This window comes from Molossus molossus, unplaced genomic scaffold, assembly GCF_014108415.1.
Source record: "Molossus molossus isolate mMolMol1 unplaced genomic scaffold, mMolMol1.p scaffold_m16_p_11, whole genome shotgun sequence".
NCBI lineage: Eukaryota > Metazoa > Chordata > Mammalia > Chiroptera > Molossidae > Molossus > Molossus molossus.
Window position 1 is genome coordinate 53,962,330 of NW_023425346.1, and position 21,191 is coordinate 53,983,520.

At 35.4% G+C, this 21,191-nt stretch overlaps 1 protein-coding gene across 1 annotated transcript; it reads left to right on the forward strand.

Annotated features, from left to right (window-relative positions):
* Positions 1-175: 175 nt before the first annotated feature.
* TYW5 (tRNA-yW synthesizing protein 5) lies at positions 176-18,966 on the forward strand. Its single transcript, XM_036254672.1, has 8 exons — positions 176-284; positions 5,540-5,694; positions 9,541-9,610; positions 12,033-12,077; positions 13,416-13,553; positions 15,319-15,406; positions 15,785-15,901; positions 18,646-18,966. Exons 1-8 carry the CDS (start codon positions 207-209, stop codon positions 18,900-18,902), a joined length of 948 nt encoding a protein of 315 aa, XP_036110565.1. The 5' UTR covers positions 176-206; the 3' UTR covers positions 18,903-18,966.
* The last annotated feature ends 2,225 nt before the right edge of the window (positions 18,967-21,191 follow it).

Consider the following 21,191-nt stretch of genomic DNA (forward strand, 5'->3'; position numbering starts at 1 on the left):
GCCACCTCTGGCGAGCCCGCCCCATCCCTGCTCTCCGGCCGACAGTCCACAGGAGCCCCGCGCCCAGCGCTGGAAACCCGCCGCGCTCGCGACTTCAGCCGCCTCGCGGACCTTTTCTTTCTGGGACGTGTTTCCGGGCGGATCGGACCTTGAAGAACGTGGGACCTAGGTTCCCGGAACTTGGAAGAGGACGAGTATGAGGAGCCATGGCCAGGCAGTCGGTCTCGGTACCCCGGCTCCAGGGTGTTTCGCAGGAGCACTTCATGCAGCACCTCTACCCACAGGTGAGGCCCGTGCGCTGCGCGAACCGCAGGAAGCTGGGGATACCTGTCCCTACCATTCGCCTGGCTTCCAACCTTCTTGAGACCCAGGTGTGGGGAGAAGGCGGCGGGCATCTTCAGATGGCTCCTTAGCTCTGCGGCCAGGGGCGAGGGCGCTCGGGGATGTCGACTGGAGCACCCCTTAAGTTTTCCGGGGAGAACGGCTCCACGTTTCTGGGGAGCAGGGTGACGGGGAGAGCTGAGTGCGAGAAACGTTTTTGCCTAAAGCTCTGCTCGCGCGAAGGGTCGCCTTGCAGGAACTGTGTTAGGAAGCCTTCTGCCGTTACCTTGGCAAAGAAGGGAGCTTTCTCTACCATCGCCACCCCTGCCCGCCTTCCTATCTTCCTTTGAATTTCTTAAAATTTGGAGGTTTCGAGGCCCCCCTGTTGGCGCGAATAGCGCCTGTCAGGTCACTTGAGTTACTGGATTTAATGGAGCCATTTTTCACTGTACTGAGCCAAAGGGAATCAATGGGAATTCCCTCAGGACACTTCCACTGGTCTTGGTTGGATTCTAACTAATCTGGCTTCTAGTTAAAATGTTGGAATCTCTTATATGTATAATTCGAACCTTAGTTCTTTAAAAGAAAACTCAAGGGAAAAAATGTATTTTTTATTTGCAGTATTTTGTAAGGGAGTCCAAGCTTCCGAAAAACTGAGAATAACGAGTCCAACAGATACTAATTTTTACTTATATATAAATATATTTTTTTACTATATATTTTTTGTTGACAGTATTACAGATGTCCCCCATTTCCTCCCTCCTTGCTCCCCCACCCTGCAGATATTTAAAGAAAAGAAAACCATAAAGTTGTAGTTAGTGTGCTTATGGTAGAAAACACCCCCAGCAATTTTACTTGATATTTACATCTATAAGGGTGGTCATAGAGCTACAGTCCTACGTATTATAAAAGTCAGAGATGAAGGTTTTCTTTTTCCTTGAAGAGTTAGCAACCTGCAGAGTATTCAAGTCCTCATTTATTTGGGGGCTAGTGCTGGATGGGTTGTTGCCCACCCCAGCTCAGGATATGTTAGTATAAGATGCCTTCAGAGAGTATTGTGAAGATTTAATGTTGTATGTGGAAGTGCTATGTAAGATGCATAGCAAAACATGTTCTGTAATTTAATCTTCCAAGACAAGACAATATAGTATGTCACAAAGAAAGCTTCACTAAGTTTCATTAAGTGGAAAAACACCAACATTCTAGTCACAATGTAATTAAGCTAGAAATTAATAATAAAATGCAAAACAAGACTTTTCTGCTTCCAACGTTAAAGAAAAGCTGTAAGGGGGCATAGTCTTATCAGATTTTTAAATGTTTTAATAATTAACAGTGGTATGGTGTATGAATAGACAGATGAGAGAAACAAATAGAAAGTCTGGTGGCATATATATATATATATATATCCAGAAATAAAATTTAGTATGTGGTGAACATGACATTTTAAGAACCGCTGGGGCAAAAATGAACTTTTAAATTTATGGTGCTGGGACAGCTGGATAGTCATTTAGAAAATTATAGAATTAGATGTATATCTGACATCATACACGAGTAATTTCCAAATGGATCAGAGTTCTAAATGTAAAATATATGAAACTATACAAGTACTGGAAGAAAACATGGGTAAATTTCTGTATAATGTAGGTCTATAGAAGGGCTTTCTAACTATGACACAGAGTTCAGATGTAATAAAAGAAAATATTGAAATTTAAATAAAATGCAAACTGGGGGGAAATATTTGCAACATATTTCATAAAAGGGCAGTAAAAATCTATGTAGGTGAAGAACTTTCACAAAAATCTCATTAAAAGTGAGCAATTGACCCCCCCCCCCAAACAGATAAAAATGCCATCCAAACATGAAAAGATGTTCAACTTGGCCTCATAAGAGAAATTGAAAATGCCATTTCTTTCCTATCATAGACAAAAATTAAAAGGCTTTAATAATACACTTTTGGTGAGGCAAGAAGCTGTTACACTCTCTGCAAAGTGGTACAACCCTTACAGAGAGAGGAATTTTGCATTTCTAACAAAACTGTATGTTTACTTTTTGATCTGCAGTTTCTCTTTTAGGAACTTACTCTGGAGATACACCTTCAACAATATGAAAATATCTAAATAGTATTTATTGTGCCCTGGCTGGTTTGGCTCAGCGGTTAGAGCAACGGCCTGGGGACCATAGAGTCCCTGGTTCGATTCCTGCTAAGGGCACATACCTTGGTTGCAGTTAGTCCCCAGCCCAGTTGGGGTCATGTGGGTGGCAGCCACTTGATGTTTTTCTCTCTTCCTTCCTCTCTCCCTCCTGCTCCATCTGAAGATAAACGCAAAAAATGTCCTCGAGTGAGGATAAAAAAAAAATAGTGTTTATTATACTTCTAAATTATTGCAAGTAACCTAAAAACCTATGCATAGGAGAGTGATTGAACTAAATTTACACTATGTTGTATGAAGGTGTAAAAAAGAATGAGGAAGATAATCTGAACTAAGCAATGATTTTCAGTATATAGTTTTAAATTTTTTAAATGCAAGCTACAAAAAAAAATACATGGTATTCCACTTTTTGTGTAAAAGAAGAAGGGGAAATGGGGAAATACGTATGTTTTTTACACTGTGAAAAAAAAAAAATACAGGAACCATAAGCCAGAAATTAATGAGACTGGTTATAAGGGACAATGAGTACAGGGCAGAAAAATTTGAATGGTGTGATCTTTTTATATAGTTTTTACTTTAGTGGTCACATTAATGTTTTACATTCTAAAGTAATAAAATTACTAAGGATGAGGAATGATTTAAAATATAAAACTCTAATATAGAATATTTAAAAATAACAAGTGAACCTGAGTAATAGGACAAGAAGTAGTCCAAGTAACTTTTGAAACAATGCTTTAATTATATGTTCTTGCTCCAAAGACAAAAGAACTGTAAACAAATACTGAACTCTAGTTACTACTTATTTTTTATAGTGGTATGACTTAGCAATTGTGAGTACTTATTGTGAATTCCGGGATTGTGCAGTTGATTAAACATTGAGGATGGGAGGAACCTGGTTTCTCACTGTTAGAGTAGGGAGCTACAAATATATAAACAGTAAAGATTAGAGTGAATCTTGTGATATAATATCAGAATTGGAGGTATCAGTATTGGAGGCATCATGATTCATACATACACATCCATTAAGTATGTTTATATAGTGTAAATGGAAAGAAATAAATAGATAATAGTTATACATGTATGTATTGTGTGTATGTGTATGAATATATTTGTTGGGGAGTGAGTATACACATACCATCACCTATTTCCTAGCTCTGTCCAGTGAGAAGTAATGTTACCCCAAAAGCAATGAATACATCTAGCACTCAGGTTATAGTTTCTAAATATTTTCCACTAAAAGAAACCAGAGTCGCTTGAAGAAATGACTGTAGGGCTGAGACAGAGAAAGTACAAAAATTGCTGGATTGTGTTATTTTGCCATAAAATAAGGAAGTGTTCAAATAAAAAGTCTTTTTTTTTTTTTATCCTCACCTGAGGACATTTTTCCATTTTTTGTTCAGGTAGAGTGGGAGGGAGAGAGAGGAACAGAGAGAGAGAGAGAAACATCGATGTGAAAGGAACACATCGAGTGGCTGCCACCCACACAACCGACCAGGGCCGGGGACAAACTGCAACCGAGGTACACGCCCTTAGCGGGAACCCAACCCGGGTCTCTTAGGACCGCAGGCCGACGCTCTAACCGCTGAACCAAACCGGCCAGGGCTCAAATAAAAAGTCTTAAGAGCCAGTTTGAAGGGGCTCCTACTGGCCAAATCTGGGACAATTAGAGCATCAAAATTATATCAATAGATTATAACCCAGTGAATAAAATAAATGGAGAAGTTAGAGCTCATTTTGACAGTAGAATGCCAACTAATACATGTAGAAGATGGAATTTTTAAAAATCACAATTTTTACACTCATAGAAATATTGACTTAGGCAGGAATTACCAGTTGATGAAAATTAACAGCACAAATAATAGGTCAGAATATCATGTGCCATCTGATGTGTTGCATTGAGAAGGACACACATTGCTTCTGTGGTACAGTCATTCAAAAAATGAATATTCTGAATATGAAGAAATATTAGGTGAACCCAAATTGAAGGGCATCCTACAAAATAACTGGTCTGTACTCTTTATTTTTTTTTTTATTTATTTATTTTTTTTATCCTCACCCGAGGATATTTTTCTATTTTTTGTACAGACAGAGTGGGAGGGAGAGAGAGGAAGGGAGAGAGAGAGAGAAACATCGACGTGAAGGGACACATCGAGTGGCTGCCACCCGCACGACCAACCAGGGCCGGGGACAAACTGCAACCGAAGTACGTGCCCTTAGCGGGAACCGAACCCGGGTCTCTCCGGACCGCAGGCCGACGCTCTAACCGCTGAGCCAAACTGGCCAGGGCTGGTCTGTACTCTTAAAAAATGTCAGTCATTGAAGAAAAAGCTGAGGAACTGTTCCAGATTAAAAGAGACATGGCAACTAAATGCAGTGTGGCATCTCAGAAATACAAGAACAATAACTACAAAGGATATTATTAGAACAATTAGCAAAATTTGGATTTGGACTATGGATTAGACAATAGTATATCAGTGTTAACTATAATTTTGATATAAGATATGTAAGATAATGTCTTATTCTCAGGAAATATACTCAAGTTTTTAGAGATAAAGAAACATGGTAGCAGTAACTTACTCTGAAATAGTTCAGAAAAAATTAAATTATCTTTAATAATATGTTCTTCTCTATACACACATAGTGAGAATGAGAGCAATTGGTAAAGGAAACGGTGAATCAGAGTAGAAGGTGTATGGGAGTTCTTTGTGATGTTTTCATCTTTTCCATAAGTGAAATAATATCAAAATAAAAAGTTATAAACAATATTTGACTATAAAGTACAAATTTTGATCATTTAGTCATAAATAACACTTATGAAAATGCTTTGAAGAATATTCAGATATTTATTATTATGGTGTCACTGTTTTGTTTGGTTTTGTTTTCCTAATGTTAACATTTTGTTCTAAGTATATTGGATGGGTCCTCATCCTATTTTAGTTACAGCATGCATTGTTATCAAGAATCATTTCTTTTTATTTTTGTCCCTCTGTTGTCAAATACAGTTCCTAATATATTGTTGATTTTCCCTAAATTTTTTTTTTGTTGTTGTTCTTTTTCCCCACTTTTAGAGAAAACCTCTAGTGTTGGAAGGAATTGATTTGGGGACATGTACAAGCAAATGGACAGTGGATTACCTAAGTCAAGTTGGAGGGAGGAAAGAAGTGAAGATCCATGTTGCTGCAGTTGCCCAGATGGACTTCATTAGTAAGAACTTTGTATATAGGTATTTTCTTCTGAGGTTTACTCTTGGGATACAAATAACTTGTTTTAAACCTTTAAAATACTTTTGCATTATTATGCAAAGACATATGGAACTTCATCTTTTGGCTAGTTTGATACAATAATGGAATAGCTTACTAATTTTTAAAGAATGGCTTTTAAAAGATAGGAATTCTGAGTTTACATAATTATACAAAAACATTTCCGAGCACCATTTTTTACGTAGGGTTTGTATCTAATATCTTTTGGAATCACAGAAGGAACAGAGAATTGTCATAACTAGAGTTAGAGTACCTGAAGTTGTGTGTGCTGTATTCATTCAGTGCTTCATTTTTTTAATTTAATTTTATTTTTTAATTGATTTTTTTTTTTTTAGGGAGAGAGAAAGGGAGAGGGAGAATGAGATAGAAACATCGATGAGAGAGAACATTGATTGGCCACCTCCTGCAAGTCCCCCAATGGGGATCGGACCCACAACCTGGGCATGTGTTCTGACCGGGAATGGAACTGGCGACCTCTTGGTGCATGGGTTGATGCTCAACCACTGAGCCACACCGGCTGGACCATTCAGTGCTTCATTAATTAATTGATCCTACCGCATTAGTATTTATTATCTAGAATAATAAATTCTAAAGTTTTTTTTATAACCTGTTTTGATTTTTAATGCCCTGTTTTTTGAAAAATTTTTTAAGTCCAGATTGTTTTTAGGTAAGTATAAACCCATGTTTTATTTTTCTGCCCTCTCCTGAAATGTAGGGTAAGTAGTTGCTACGTTTGGTATAATCTTTCATCAATTCAGATAACTTAAAAAAAATCGTACTTAATTTTCTCTTTTGACAAAATAACCTTAAGTACTTTTAATTTTCCTCATAATTGTCATTTTATGTTTTGGGATCTCTTAAAAGCAAATAGATAGTTAAAAGCTGCTGGGTGTCTAAATTTGAAAGCTTTAAATGCTGTAATCTTAAAGTTTTAATATATTATTTATTCTCATGTCTTTTGTTAAAAATGTTAAATTAAAAAACAATTTTCACATTCTGAGCATGTGCAGTTCCCAGCAAATTTAATCTATTAAAAAAACATGTGGTTCACAATAGCCTGATTTTTAAAGGGAGTTAGCTCTCACTGTTCCTTCCAGAGTTTAGAGATGAGTTAAACAGAGCTTCTAATGTCCAGGACCATTTTTTTCTCATTAGTTTTACAAGCTCTTGTAGCAGCTTGCCAAAGCATTTCTCAGTTTTTGATCTTTTGCATATTCACCATTCTAGTATTGGTTTTTAATAGGCCATAAGTTGAATTTAATTGCCATAGTTTTTTCAAGTCTAAGAACTTTTCCTTTTTTATTAAATCAAGAAAGTGCTAGAATGATGTGTTTTTCAGTCTGCAGTTAATGATGTTTATTTTCCAGAGAGTCCAATACAATAGCAAATGGTTATTGAAACTTCTTGAATTGTCTTAATATTTTGTCATATCCTATAAGCTTTTCAAAACTTATTTTGAAGCACATACATTATGTAATAGTTCTTATTCCATCTCCTCCAAACATTTCACTAGAGCTACTAAAGAGCTGCATTTCTTAGTGCACAAAAAATACAGATCATATTTGGCAGTTAATGGGGATTAAGAAAGAAGGCGGCACCTAGGCCACAAACAGACTAGACAAACTAGAAAGAAATCCTACACATATTTGTCAGTATTACCACTTCAGTTTATTAATAATTATACAGATGACTAAATGGAGGCTGAAAAACATTAAATAATTTACCTAAGATCATATAGCTTGAAATGATGGAACCAGGACTTATACCCAAATTTGTCTGACTCTACACAGCCCATGATCGTAACCCCTCTTTAATACTACCTCCCTTACTGGTCTGTATGTCAGTCCAGACAAATGAAACTTCAATAGCAGGTGCTCTTTGTATTTTTTTTTAAACATGCAGGGGTAGATAAGATCTCAAGGCCAAGGAACTTGCCAATTCATATACTTCATTTCCCCCTCAGCTTTGCTTCTGCAGAGTCTCTGACAGGTACCACTGCCTAAGGGAGAAAGGTGGTAGTGCACCCCTATTCTACTTCTCTGGACTGAACCACTCTATCTGCCCTGTTCTTGTAAAGGTCTTGAAACACTTCTGGGTTCTTCTTAGAAAAAAGCTAAGCCTGGGCAATTGCACTGATTACAGAGGTAGCTCTGGGTCCGAGAGGCTTCCACATTGTTCCCAAACTCTTCAAAGATGCTTTGGTAGGAATGAAGGGTATATGGTGAGGTCAGACATGGAAAACATTGAATAGGAGGATGCCAAGTAAATTTGTTGATGTAATTATCCAGAAACTATAATAAGAGATAGAATAGGTCTGAGTAGATGGCAGACTCCTTTTATCTCTCTTGCAGTGCTCAGTCCACATTACTAACAGTGTCCTCAAGTTCAGATTGACATTTATGCTCACAGGACCCGCTAGTCCATAACGTGGCATCATATACACTTGGCTTTGAAGAAAACAGCATTCTAGCAGGATAGTATCAGCAGGAGTCCTTATACCAATCTGGGAGCCATTTTTTGGCTCACCAAATATAATAGCTTATTTATAAGGGAACAAGACTGTAGAGTTGAGCGCAGAAACACCCTAGCTTAGACATCAGTAGCACAAAACCACCTATGAACTTAAGTAGGTTTCTCCAAGGGGCATACTCAGTTGCAAGAGTTACACTGCACACAATGAGGCCAAATCCCCTGTTTCTTAACAGGTATTTATAGTCCACCACCAGCTTTCTAGTCAGACAGTTCACCAATCAAGGGACATTTTTATAATACATAATATTACCTGATACCACAGTTGACATTCCACATTTATCTTAACTCAGTATGTTTTTAGGAAAACATTGCTAGGAGAAAGTAAGCTCAAGATCATCTTCTTACAGAGGAAAAAGCATTTTGCTAATGACCCTTTTTCCCCATCTCCCCAGTACAGAGTTCAAGTGCAAAGTAAGAGTGAAAAGATTATAACGTTTAATCAGAGGTTTGGAGGCTGGAATGCAGTGCTGGAGGAGGGGAGAGGCTTTTGACCTGGATGCTTTTGAGAGGCAATACTTTTGATTCTAGAAGGTTGAAGGGATAGAAGGTTGAAGGGGCCTGGAGAAAAAATAATCCTAAAGGATCAAGATTGTGAGGTAAAGGAAACACACTTTGCTTCTACAATGTTTAGCCCTGTTCACCTGAGTGGAAGAGGCATTTGGGTAGAAATATTGAAGAAGAATAAAACTGTCACTTTGCTGGATTTCTCCTTGAAATATTCCTCAGAAGCCTTCAAATAACAGAGGGTGGTTCAGGAGGATGAGAGCAGTATTCCAGGCTTCTGTGTTCTGTGCTGGTACCAAAAGGCAGGAAGATCAGTGAGAGGGAGGGACTTGACCTTCATCGACCCTTTGCCTACTGTCTCTCCCAAAGGAGCATTAATAGTTGCCCCATCATCACAAGACGTGCTCTGCCATGACACTTGAAAAGAGGTAGCAATAAGAGCTTGAAAAGTGTGTTTTTCTAAAGGTAACCAGACACCATAGAAATATTTTTCTAACAATAACTTGGAATAGGAGGATATTGATATTTTAGTAAGATCCATAGATTTAAAAATATTTAATTTTTGAAATTGAAATTTTAGACAACCTATGTCAAATAAGCACATCACTACATGAATTTTTGAAAATTTAGAATTTCCCATTATAGGTTATAATAAAAATTAGGAATATTGTAACAGAAGGTCATATCCAACTTCCACAAACCCCTGTATATAAAGTGATTAGAATATTATCAATTTATTATTAAGTCCAAGGATTCTTTTATGTTTATTTTAGAACTTTACCTTTTGACAAGTTGGTACAGAGGGCAGCTGAAGAAAAGCATAAAGAATTCTTTATTTCAGAGGTAATTGGTTTTAACATTTTCTTTAGAAAGCATTAATATCTATAAACTAAGTAGATTTTCTTATAAGAATACTATATAAGAGCTGTATCCTTCTCTGATAGCCACTGTTTATTTATTTTTTCTTTTTACTGATTTTTAAAATGAGAAGAAGGGAGAGGGAGAGACAGAAACATCAGTGAGAGAGAACATCGATTGGCTGCCTCCTGCATACCCCCCGCTGAGGATTGGGCCCACAACCTGGGCATGTGCCCTGACCGGGAATCAAACTGGTGACCTCTTGGTGCATAGGTCAATGCTCAACCACTGAGCCACATCGACTGGGCTCTGATAGTCACTCTTAAGGTTTGGCTATGTATGCCATAGATATTAATGTGACTATTAGCTTTCAAACCTTGGCCAAATTATTTTTCTGTGCCTTAGTATACTCCTCTACAAAATATGAATAACAACAATACGTAATTTGTAGAGTAATTATTAGCACAGTGCCTGACTAGAAACTACTCACTAAATGTTAGCTATTGAAAATGCTTTGGTTTGATATACCAAGTTCAAATGCTACTGGAGAACTAATTCTTCATTTTATTATTGTTAGTTACTATCAGTGTGATTTTTTTTTTTTTTGTATTTGCTAAAACATTCAGAAAAATTCTACTTATTTATATTATCCACCTTTAAATAATTCAGTTTAAATATGGAACTCCTGAGCAAAGACTGCCTGTTAGAGGAGTCTTGTGTGGGTAACAATGTCTAGGCCTTTTACCATTTTGCCTAGTCATTAGTTGGGGCTATCCCAAGAAGAGCATGACCTTGGTTCAAAAACTGAGGGGGACCTGAAAGAGTTAACAGCTGGCAGATGTAAGTTAATCACACTCTTTGGAAGTAAGCAGTGGGTCCTTTCTTGAAGGGGGATCTGAGAAGTGAATTTCTGTATCTGCCACATGAATTTATTTTTTAAATCCTGAAATATTAGAACTGGTAGAAATTGGTCTTAGATTTTAAAGAACATATTTTGAAACCTATTTAGTAATAAATTTATAGAATTTACCTGATAATGGCACTAGCTAAAAATATAAAACACAATCTGAAAGTTTGGTTAAATTTCTGATTGTAGATTTATAATTTGTTGTTAAATAAGACATATTTTGGAGTTTGTGTTATTAACAGTCAGTGTAGGTATGAAAGTGATAGAATTCCTGTGTTAGATTGCCCCTGTGCTTGACTCAGTATATCCCAGTTCTCTAATTCTTGTAGGAAATGCGGCAACAGAAATGTCTTATAATTCAAACATTATAGCTACTCAGTGCATTATAATTGATCTTTTTTTTTTTTTTTTTTTTTTTTTTTTTTTTATCCTCACCCGAGGACGTTTTTTCATTTTTTGTTCAGGTAGAGTGGGAGGGAGAGAGAGGAACAGAGAGAGAGAGAGAAACATCGATGTGAAAGGAACACATCGAGTGGCTGCCACCCACACAACCAACCAGGGCTGGGGACAAACCGCAACCGAGGTACGTGCCCTTAGCGGGAACCGAACCCGGGTCTCTCAGGACCGCAGGCCGACGCTCTAATCGCTGAGCCAAACCAGCCAGGGCTAATTGATCATTTTTTAAAGTATCAGATTTATTACTATAAAGTGACATTTCTAATTCACATGCATGAGCTGACTCTTAAGGATTTTGCTTGAGAATTTATATTATCAAGGATAGCTTTAGCTTGACAAAATACAATGCTCTAGATTTAAAAAAATTATTATTAAAAGTATATTTTTGCCCTGGCCGGTTTGGCTCTGTGGTTAGAGCATTAGCCCACGGACCAAAGAGTTGCGGGTTTGATCCCAGGCCCCAGTCAGGGTCATGTAGGAGGCAGCCAGTCAATGTTTCTCTCTCCCTCTCTCCTCTCTCTTTCTCCCTCCCTTTCTCCCACTCTAATTAAAAAGAAAAAAAAATTAATGGAAAAATATCTTCGGGTGAGAAGTTAAAAATTTTTTATTAAAGTATATTTTATTTATCCCCTATTGTACATTTGTATTATATTAAAGAAGTTTTTTGTTGGGACTCAATAGTACCCTAAGATTGTGTGTGTTACACAAATAGGAATTTCTTTTAAGTCTTAAGATGTTGCTAAGAGTCTAAATAATTCTGAATATGAAGTCTAAATTGAATATTGTGGCTTTAGCTGTGGTATGTGTATATTGCTTTTAGAATTTATTTTACTGATGTTTTATGGATCCAGTCATTGTTACAAGCAGCATATGAAGACATTTCTTCATACGGCCACCAGAGAGCATTAGTAGGAAAGGGTTAGAAAATGGAACTTCTTCAAAGATGACTTAACTGGGTTAGATTTTAAGAATTATTTCCTTTTGTCTTTACTTTCTAATATTTTCAAGTGAATATTGATGTTATTTTTCTTTGGGATCTTTAAGGATGAAAAATATTACTTACGATCACTTGGGGGAGACCCTAGAAAGGTAAGAATTTTGAATGTGAAACAATTGCTTTGAGCTTAAACGGATGTATATATTTTTAACTGGTGCCATAATTTTTATACTTACTGTCTGTAGTATGACCTGTTTTATTCTTTTTCATTCTTTTTTCAATGATTTGTGTCTTTGAATAAGCTAAAAGTTGATAATTTAGTTTTTAAAGTAGAACTATAGAATCTTAGTGTTTAAAATCATCTACTGGTAATCTCTACACAATAAAGAAATTCTTTCTATGGTATATTTTACAGATTGCAATTTACTAATAAAATACAATCTTAAGTAATCATAAAAATTCTAAGTAACTCATTATATTAGCTTTTACATGCATTCAGAGTCTAATTAATATAGCTGCAGTGCTAAGGAGCAGTCCTTAGAGTGATTAACTAAGATTATATTTTTTCCCTTTATGTCACCATTTAGTTCTTTACTTTCTTTTATTCTCCTTCAATAGAACCACCGGTTTTACATAATTGATAACATTCAAGTTGTTGACTCCTAAACTTAAAATACTTAATATTAGATGACAGTTATATGAATCTTGCTTAAAGTAGAAAGTACCTTTCTATAAATGAAGCCTATTAAGCTAAATAGTAGTGATATTGTTGAATCTGTAGTCTTGTTACATAGTTGGTATTATTTCATTTGTTGGCTATGGTCACATCCTAGTATTTTATTTATTTATTTATTTTTAAATATGTTTTTACTGATTTTTTCAGAGGGAGGGAGGGAGGGAGGGAGGGAGAGACAGAAACGTCGATGTGAGAGAGAAACATTGATCGGCTGTTTCCTGTATGCTTCCTACCGGGGATTGAGCCTGAAACCTGGGCATGTGCCCTGACCGGGAATTGAACCGGGACCTCTCAGTCCATGGGACAATGCTTAATCCACTGAGCTATACCAGCCAGGCAACATCCTAGTGTTTTAAAGCAGTGAATAGTTTTACTTCATTCTTCCTTTATTTATTTATTTATTTATTTATTTATTTATTTATTTATTTATTTATTTTTGCATGTATCTTTGGCTAGAGCGGGAGGGAGAGAGGGAGGAAGAGAGAGAGAGAGAGAAATATCGATGTGAGAGAGACACATCAGCTGGTTGCCACCCACAGGATCCCAACTAGGGTGGGGACAAACTGCAACCAAGGTACGTGCCCTTAGCGGGAACTGAACCCGTTACTCTCTGGTCCACAGGCCAACTGTTGAGCCAAACTGGCCAGGGCCACTCCTCCTTTAAATCATGGTCTCTGATGGCAGTCTTAGATAAAATAAGCATTATGCCAGTGTTGTTTATACTAAAATTTTCATTGTGTTTCTCTCAATGCAGGATGTTGCAGATATCAGAAAGCAGTTTCCTTTATTGGAAGGAGATATTAAATTTCCAAAATTCTTCAAAGAGGAGCAGTTCTTTTCCAGTGTTTTTCGAATTAGCTCACCAGGATTACAACTTTGGACCCACTATGATGTATGCTACAGAAATGAGAAACCTAAAAGCTATTGTAGATCTTTAGTATTTATAGATTTAACAGTCACAGTTCCAGTTCTCTGTAGACCACCCTAAATATTTTTGACATGTAATTTGCTGAAACAGGAGGTTTGAAAGCAGGTGCTCTGCTAGGTGGTGATATGCGAGTGAATTATTAGCTAATGCAAAAGCCTAGTTTATCACATTTGCATTTCTCTGATTCATCATCATAATTACATTAAATTTTATTGTGTGTTTGGTTTTTTTACTCGAAAAATGGTCACCAGAGGAGGGGGAAATTGTGAAAATGGAAAAAGTGATAAGGTTGTGATACGAGGATGTTGAAAATAATGCACATGACTAGATGGGACTGTTATTCAGGAGAAAAGCAGAAGTTTATGGAGAGCTGTTTCCAGTTATAAGAATTTGGGGCTGTCTGAAGGTCTTAGGATATATATTCCCTGATGTTCCTATTTTTGAGTAGCAAGATGTGTACATTATTGATCTTGATTATTCAATGGTATTATAATTTTATTTGCTTAATTATACCCATATACATAAATGTTTTAAAAACTTCAAAAATCTGGTATTATGTATGGTTTGGTGTTGGGTGGAGAAATTTAGGAAACTAAAGCAATACCTTTTTTTTAAGTTTTAAATCCAACTATCTTAATTTTAATAAGTATGTTTTATAATTCAGCTGAGGACCTCTTGGGAAGATTTTAACATAGCAACTGTATAGTTGAGATAGACAGTCTACGGCCATACCACCCTGAACGCGCCCGATCTCGTCTGATCTCGGAAGCTAAGCAGGGTTGGGCCTGGTTAGTACTTGGATGGGAGATAGACAGAATCCTAGCATATTGTGTTTTAAGGTTTTACATAAATGATATGATAAAATGATGTGATAACTCATACATTTTTAACTCAATTCTATGACTTTAATTTTAAGTAGTATCCCTTTTATATTGAGTTATAATATTATAAAGCTTTTCTTAAAAATAAGTCAAAGGAATGCTAGTCATACAGATATCATATAGTTAAGGTTTATATAAGTAAAGGGTTAGTGGTAAAAGGAGAAATGCTTAGAAATGTAAATAACCATGAATATATCTTGCTAAATATTTATTTTTGTTCTTTAGTTGAGAATTATATAGCTCTGCCTTTTAACATTTTTCACAATCTCTACCAACCAAGTGTACCCTTATATACACAGGAAAAAACAAGATTGCTCCATTAATATGTATGTCAAAATTTGCAAGATTATAGTCTTATAGAAACAATTTAGAAATTAAAACTCCTGTAACCAAATTATGGTTGGCCATATATCGTTATTAAAAGAGCAATGGTTGCTGCAGTTCCTTGTATTTTCCCAACACCTAATATTTCTAAGTGCTTTTAATCTGTTGTTGAATATTGGCCTTCTAGCATTCTTTGACAGATGAGGCTCCCTTTGCCTCACATAGGTATAACTGCCTTCACTGTCATAATGGTGGGGCAAGGGCAAATAATTTTGACTTCAGATTTCGTAATGGCTTGCCAACCCTTTCCATTTTAAGGCCGTGCTACAGAAATATCTTTAATAAAGGAACAGTTGTGTTTGGAATGTTATCATTGTTACATTAGAACATTGCTATAAGATTTTAAATACTGTGAGTCAAGTCTTATTAAAGGATAGGATTTACAGTTCACTGCTTAGAATACCATGGTTCTGTTTATGTGAATTTTAGATACTATTTATTCATAAGTTCTTATTGGTCTTCAGGTAATGGATAATGTCCTAATACAAGTGACAGGAAAAAAGCGAGTTGTACTGTTCTGTCCTCGAGATGCCCAATATTTATATTTATCAGGTAAAAGTTTTTGTTTTCAAAGTCTGGTTTATTCAGTACTTTTTTTGAGAAATCTCTTTATTCTCAGAAAAACATTTTAGGGCTTCTTACTAATGAAAATGTATTGTGTTCTCCATTGTGTGCATGTATACATGTAATGATAGGCTATGTGAGGAATGAGATTTACAGATTTTCTTAATTGTATTACATGGATGGTCATACATGAAGGATGGATGGGTCATTGAAAAATGTATTAGGTTTCAGGAGAATAGTAATTGTTTTCACAGTGTGGGTACAGTAAGTAATTGTACAGAAATAAATTTTCAAATTTATATTTTTAATTACTTTTAAAGATGTTAATTTTGTTCAATATATATTATCTTTTTTGGAATGTTTCAGGTACTAAATCAGAAGTACTGAATATAGATAACCCAGACTTAGCTAAATATCCACTGTTTTCCAAGGCTAGAAGGTATGAATGTTCCCTTAAAGCTGGAGATGTGTTATTCATTCCTGGTAAGATTTCTGGACCTCTGTAATTCGCTATTTATAAAATCGGTACTCCATCACTTATCCATTATATGATTTTTTTTAGTACAAAAGTATATTTGTTATATGTGTCCTGGCCTATCTAAGATTATTTTTATACACAACTGTGTGTGTGTGTGTGTGTGTGTGTTTAAAGTATGCTTAGACAAGCCCGGCTGGTGTGGCTCAGTAGTTGAGCATTGACTGCCATGCACCAAGAGGTCACTGGTTTAATTCCCAATTAGGGCACATGCCCAGGTTGTGGGCCTGATCCCCAGTTGGGGGCATACAGGAGGTGGCCAATCGATGATCTCTCATTGATGTTTCTATCTCTCCTTCCCCCTCCCTCTCTAAAAACCAATAAAGAAAAAAAAAGTATGCTTAGACAAATTCTTATAAAATTAAATCTTGTTTTTTGAAGGCAAACTATAAATGTATTATTATATTCTACGTTATTTTACTAAATGACATCAAGCAAGATGCTTATATCTGGGAAAAGATTCTACTTGGTTGTTCTTATTAATGATTTTTAACATATTTATGTATTTTAGAAATGTGTCACTTAAGTATTTACCAAGAAATGGTAAATATATTTCAGAGCCAAAACAGATTAGAGATTTTATTAAATATAAAAATGTTATACTCTTTAACACCTGTGATATCTTTTGTGTGCATTATTTTGCTAGTCTGAATTAGTTTCTTTGTAAATAGACATTAGTTGTTACTAAGCAGTTATGTAATTTACATCTATAATTATTATTCTAAAGTAAATACCTAAAAATTATAAAAATCATAATTAAGATTAAATGGTTGCATTAACAAATTCTCTCTATATAGTTATTTTCCCATATCTAAGTTAATAATATTTATAATCATTAGTACCTCTTTTTAGTGATAGAATTAAATTTAAAAGTATTAATAAAAATATGCTGATCTCATTTGCAGATAGATTATAAATTCCTTGAGGACAAGGAACTATGTTTTGTTAATCTTGGTATTCTCCAAGGGACTTGATACAGTGTCCTTCACATATTGTCTATAAAAGTTTGATATATTGACTTATTATTATATTCATTGAAAATAACCCAGTACAACTAGTCTTTAAATCTATTGCCATTATTTAAAAAATTTTTAAATCTTTAGTGTGTGGTTAAGGGCTATGTAGAGTTCCCTTATTCTGTGTACAACCTTTATAAGACCAAAAACAAAAAAAAACAAAACCCAGAAATACTGAACATTTGCATATATTTTGAAATAAAAGCAAAAACCCCATCTTTGGATTGAAATGAACAGAATGGTTAGCATTTTCCCTGTTATACTGAATAATGAAAAAAATATTCTGAAATAAAGACTGGTTAATATTAAAACCATGTTTGAAAACTAGTTTTGCAAATCAAAGTATTTTAAGCTTTTGTTTTTCCTATTGCACTCTTTGAGTGTTTCTAAAATTTAACATCTTATAAATCTTCCTTTCACCCTTTCACTAGCTTAAATATGTTTGATGAGATTAGTATTTCATCTTTGTTATATTGTGTGTGGTATTGCTTTAATATTCTTGTAGCACCTATATTTTGAAGATGTTTGCTCAGTTGAAAACAAAGATGTAAACTTTCTAGTGGAAATAAATTAATCAATTAGCTATATAAGATAAAGATTACTCATCTCCTCCACCAAAATACAGAGGTGGGCAAAAGTAGGTTTATTGTTGTAATTCCATAGTTGTATTGTATAAATAATGCAGTAGTAAGTAATAATACAAGAATAAACTATTTCTCATGCTCACAACTGTAAACCTACTTTTGCTTACCCCTATATTTGCTTTAGTTTTATATGCTTATTGTAAAGTAGCTGAAAGAAATACAGTTATGATTACATTAGAAATATAAAAACTGAGGAGACTACAATGATGCAAATTTAAGCAAGTTAGAAAAGCAAATGCAGCTTCAACAGGAAATCTTTGAGAACAGAAGTATTATACTAAGTCAGAAAAGGTTAAATATACTCTTCAAATAATTGAAATGTTCTGTGTACAAAAAATAAATACTTTTGATGTGGTTGTGACTCAGGAAGTATAAAAAAGTAACACAAAACACAGCCCCAAATTACAGAACTATAAAACAAATATAACTTTATTATGTCTTTCAAATTGAAAGAAAAATTGCACCCTGGCCAGTTTGGCTCAGCCGGTAGAGTGTCAGCCTGATTCTGGTCAAGGGCATGTACCTTGGTCCCGGCCTGGTTGGGATCGTGCAGGAAGCGACCAATTGATGTTTCTTTCTGTAATGGTTGTAAACAACCATGGATGTTTCTTTCTCTCTCTCTCTCTCTCTCTCTCTCTCTCTCTCTCTCTCTCTCTCTCTCCTCCTCCTCCTTTTCTCCCCCTCCTCCTCCCTCCTTCCTTCTCTCTCTGTCTACCTCCCTCTCTCCCTCCTACTCTATCTGAAAATCAATGGAAAAATATCCTTGGGTGAGGATTAAAAAAAAAAAAAGGAAAAATTGCTATTTGCAAAGATTTTAAATGTAGGGTTGTGCTATTGACACTTTAAATTGGTTGGCAATTCATAAAAGTTAAAAAGATTCTGTTAAAAACTGGGAGTGTGCTAACGAAGGGATCTAGTTACAAGAATTATTTCTTACATTGGTTATATGCAATTCGTGATATTTCACTGACATTTTGGGTTATTTTTTTAACTATAGGTTTTATTTTTAACTTTTAAAAAATTTTTCTCCAGCTTTATGGTTCCATAATGTACTTTCTGAAGAGTTTGGAGTGGGAGTGAATGTCTTTTGGAGACACCTTCCATCTGAATGCTATGATAAAACAGACACCTATGGAAACAAAGATCCTACAGCAGCATCAAGAGCTGCACAAATTTTGGACAGAGCAATAAAAACACTGGCTGAGTTACCAGAGGAATACAGAGACTTCTATGCACGGCGAATGGTCTTACACATTCAAGAAAAGGCCTATAGCAAAAACTTTGAATAAGTAATGAAATGAATGCAATGAATATAACCTTTTAAATATAGTTCAGCCCAAATATTAGAAAATATAACAAGATACAAATTATTTTTTAGATTCTTTGTTAAAAGAGGAAAGATAAATCAATTCCATATTTAGAGATTAAATAAATACAAACAGGTGTGTGTATGGTTTTTACTTAATACAGATCACTACGGTTCAAAGAATGCTGTACTGGGATCCCTTTAGTTTCAGAGGCAAGTAACTAAAAATTTAACTTAAAATGACAAAAATGTATTGAATTGTTATACATGAAGTCTGATATATTGGGCTTCAGTATTATTTATTTATTTATTTATTTAGGTATGTGCCCCTAGCAGGAACCAAACCTGGGACTCTCTGGTCTGCAGGCTGATGCTCCAACCGCTGAGCCAAACTGGCCAGGACTGGGCTTCAGTATTTTTGATCAGTATTTCAGTAGTGTCATTAAGAACGTCTAGGGTTTTTTCCCTTCTGTTTTCAACTGTAGCATTGGCATCATCCTAAGGCTGGCTACCTTCATGGAATGATTGCCAACAGCAGTTCAGGCTGTGTGCACCTTCATTTACATGCAGTGGAGGAGGTCAGGCTGGGTTCCAAGGGCCCTCTCTTAATATAAGAAAGCTTTCCCAAAATTTTCCACCAAATCCTTGGGTTTCATTCATCTAAAGTGGCTTAGACCTATCTATCCGTGAACCAGTTACTGGCAAAGGCTATGAAATGACCCTTAAGCCAGTCTGGTGTACTGGAGCTGGAAGTGAGGCACATGTGGGCAGAATGGATAATCATTTAAATCAGGATTCTGATAAGAAAGGAAAAAAGGTGGGCAACCAACAATGTCTACTATATTAATCTTTTGAGCTTTTAAAAACAAGTGCCTAGGTCCCAATTTATAGACCTGGAATCAGTGTGTTTGGGGTTTGGAGTAGATATCTGTATTTGATAAACCTCATAGGTTGTTTTGATGCATAATCACGATTGAGAACAATTGAGTAAGATGATAATTTGGATTTTTTTTATTCATCCAAAACATATTTAATCTGATCCTAATTTTTATAAACATCCAGTATGAGTTAGGCCTGCCCCTTTTTCCAGTTTTTAAATGTCAGAAAATATTCAAGTCAGTATACCTGAGGCTAAACTTTCATCTAATTAAGTTTTCACCACTAAATGCTCTTCCACCTATCTTATTTTTAAGAACAGATACATGAGAGATTTCAACATTGTAGTCATTGGAGACGGTGAGCCGATCTGTGCCATTCTTTGTTTTGGACCTAGTAATTATTTACACTTTCACTGAAGACTAAATGTGCCTATCTAAAGCAATCTGAGTATATAAATTTGATTCATTTTAATTATGGAGAAAATAATTTCCTCTATTGAAAATAATTCATCTACTCATCCTGTGTTTACAGTTGGATTAATTTCAGATATAAAAAGCAAATTACAATAAATAGGAAAAGTATATAAACATTCTGACCTTCCTAGGCATCTTTGAGAAGAAATGTTGGTTACTTCGATCAACAAGAATAGGAGTCCATCAGAAAAGGAATTAGTTGTATTAGTGAGATCTAATTGTTAGATTTTGGTATTTGGTTACTTAGGATAAGCAAAGTACTATTCAGAAGATTAGTTTTCCTTTGGGAAGGAAAACATAAAAGACAAAACCCGTAAGAATTTTATTGCTGAATTAGAAATCATCTAATCCAGATACTTAAGTGATTGTCCAGGCTCACAGCTGGGTGATAGAAACTGGAATTTCAGTTGTAGTAACCAGATTAGTAATTCTCCTTTCTTTCTCCTTTAAGTGCATCTCATCTCAAATACTTCTGAATACATTATATAGTTATTCTTTGGCTAGAGTTTAAGGGCCTGACCTGATCCACAAAGGAATAGTTTTCCTCTGCCAGCAAAACATCTCATTGTTCTGCTTGCTACATAGACAAGGGATACAAAATCTAATGAACAGGCAGACAACAGAGTGTAACATAAAAATGGAAAATTATGCAAAGAGTGAGGCAGGTATATACACACATACTGGCAAATTTTTCCAAGGTAATTAACAGGTTTGAAACTATTGATGTGGTATGCTGCCATTTATGTAAAACATGCTGTAAGTAAACATACCGGGTTGGCAAAAGTAGATTTATAGTTGTAATACAAAAATAAATACACTTTCATGTATTTGCAACTGTAAACCTACCCCTATATATTGGTACGTACATAGAATTATCACTGCAAGAATACACAAGAAACCAGTGATAATGACTGCCTCTT

Coding starts and splice junctions, on each gene's coding strand:
- TYW5 (XM_036254672.1), top strand. CDS start 207: ATGGCCAGGCAGTCGGTCTCGGTACCCCGGCTCCAGGGTGTTTCGCAG. Junction 5,695..9,540: donor AGTAAGAACTTTGTATATAG/GTATTTTCTTCT, acceptor TGTTTATTTTAG/AACTTTACCTTTTGACAAGT. Junction 12,078..13,415: donor TTGGGGGAGACCCTAGAAAG/GTAAGAATTTTG, acceptor CTCTCAATGCAG/GATGTTGCAGATATCAGAAA.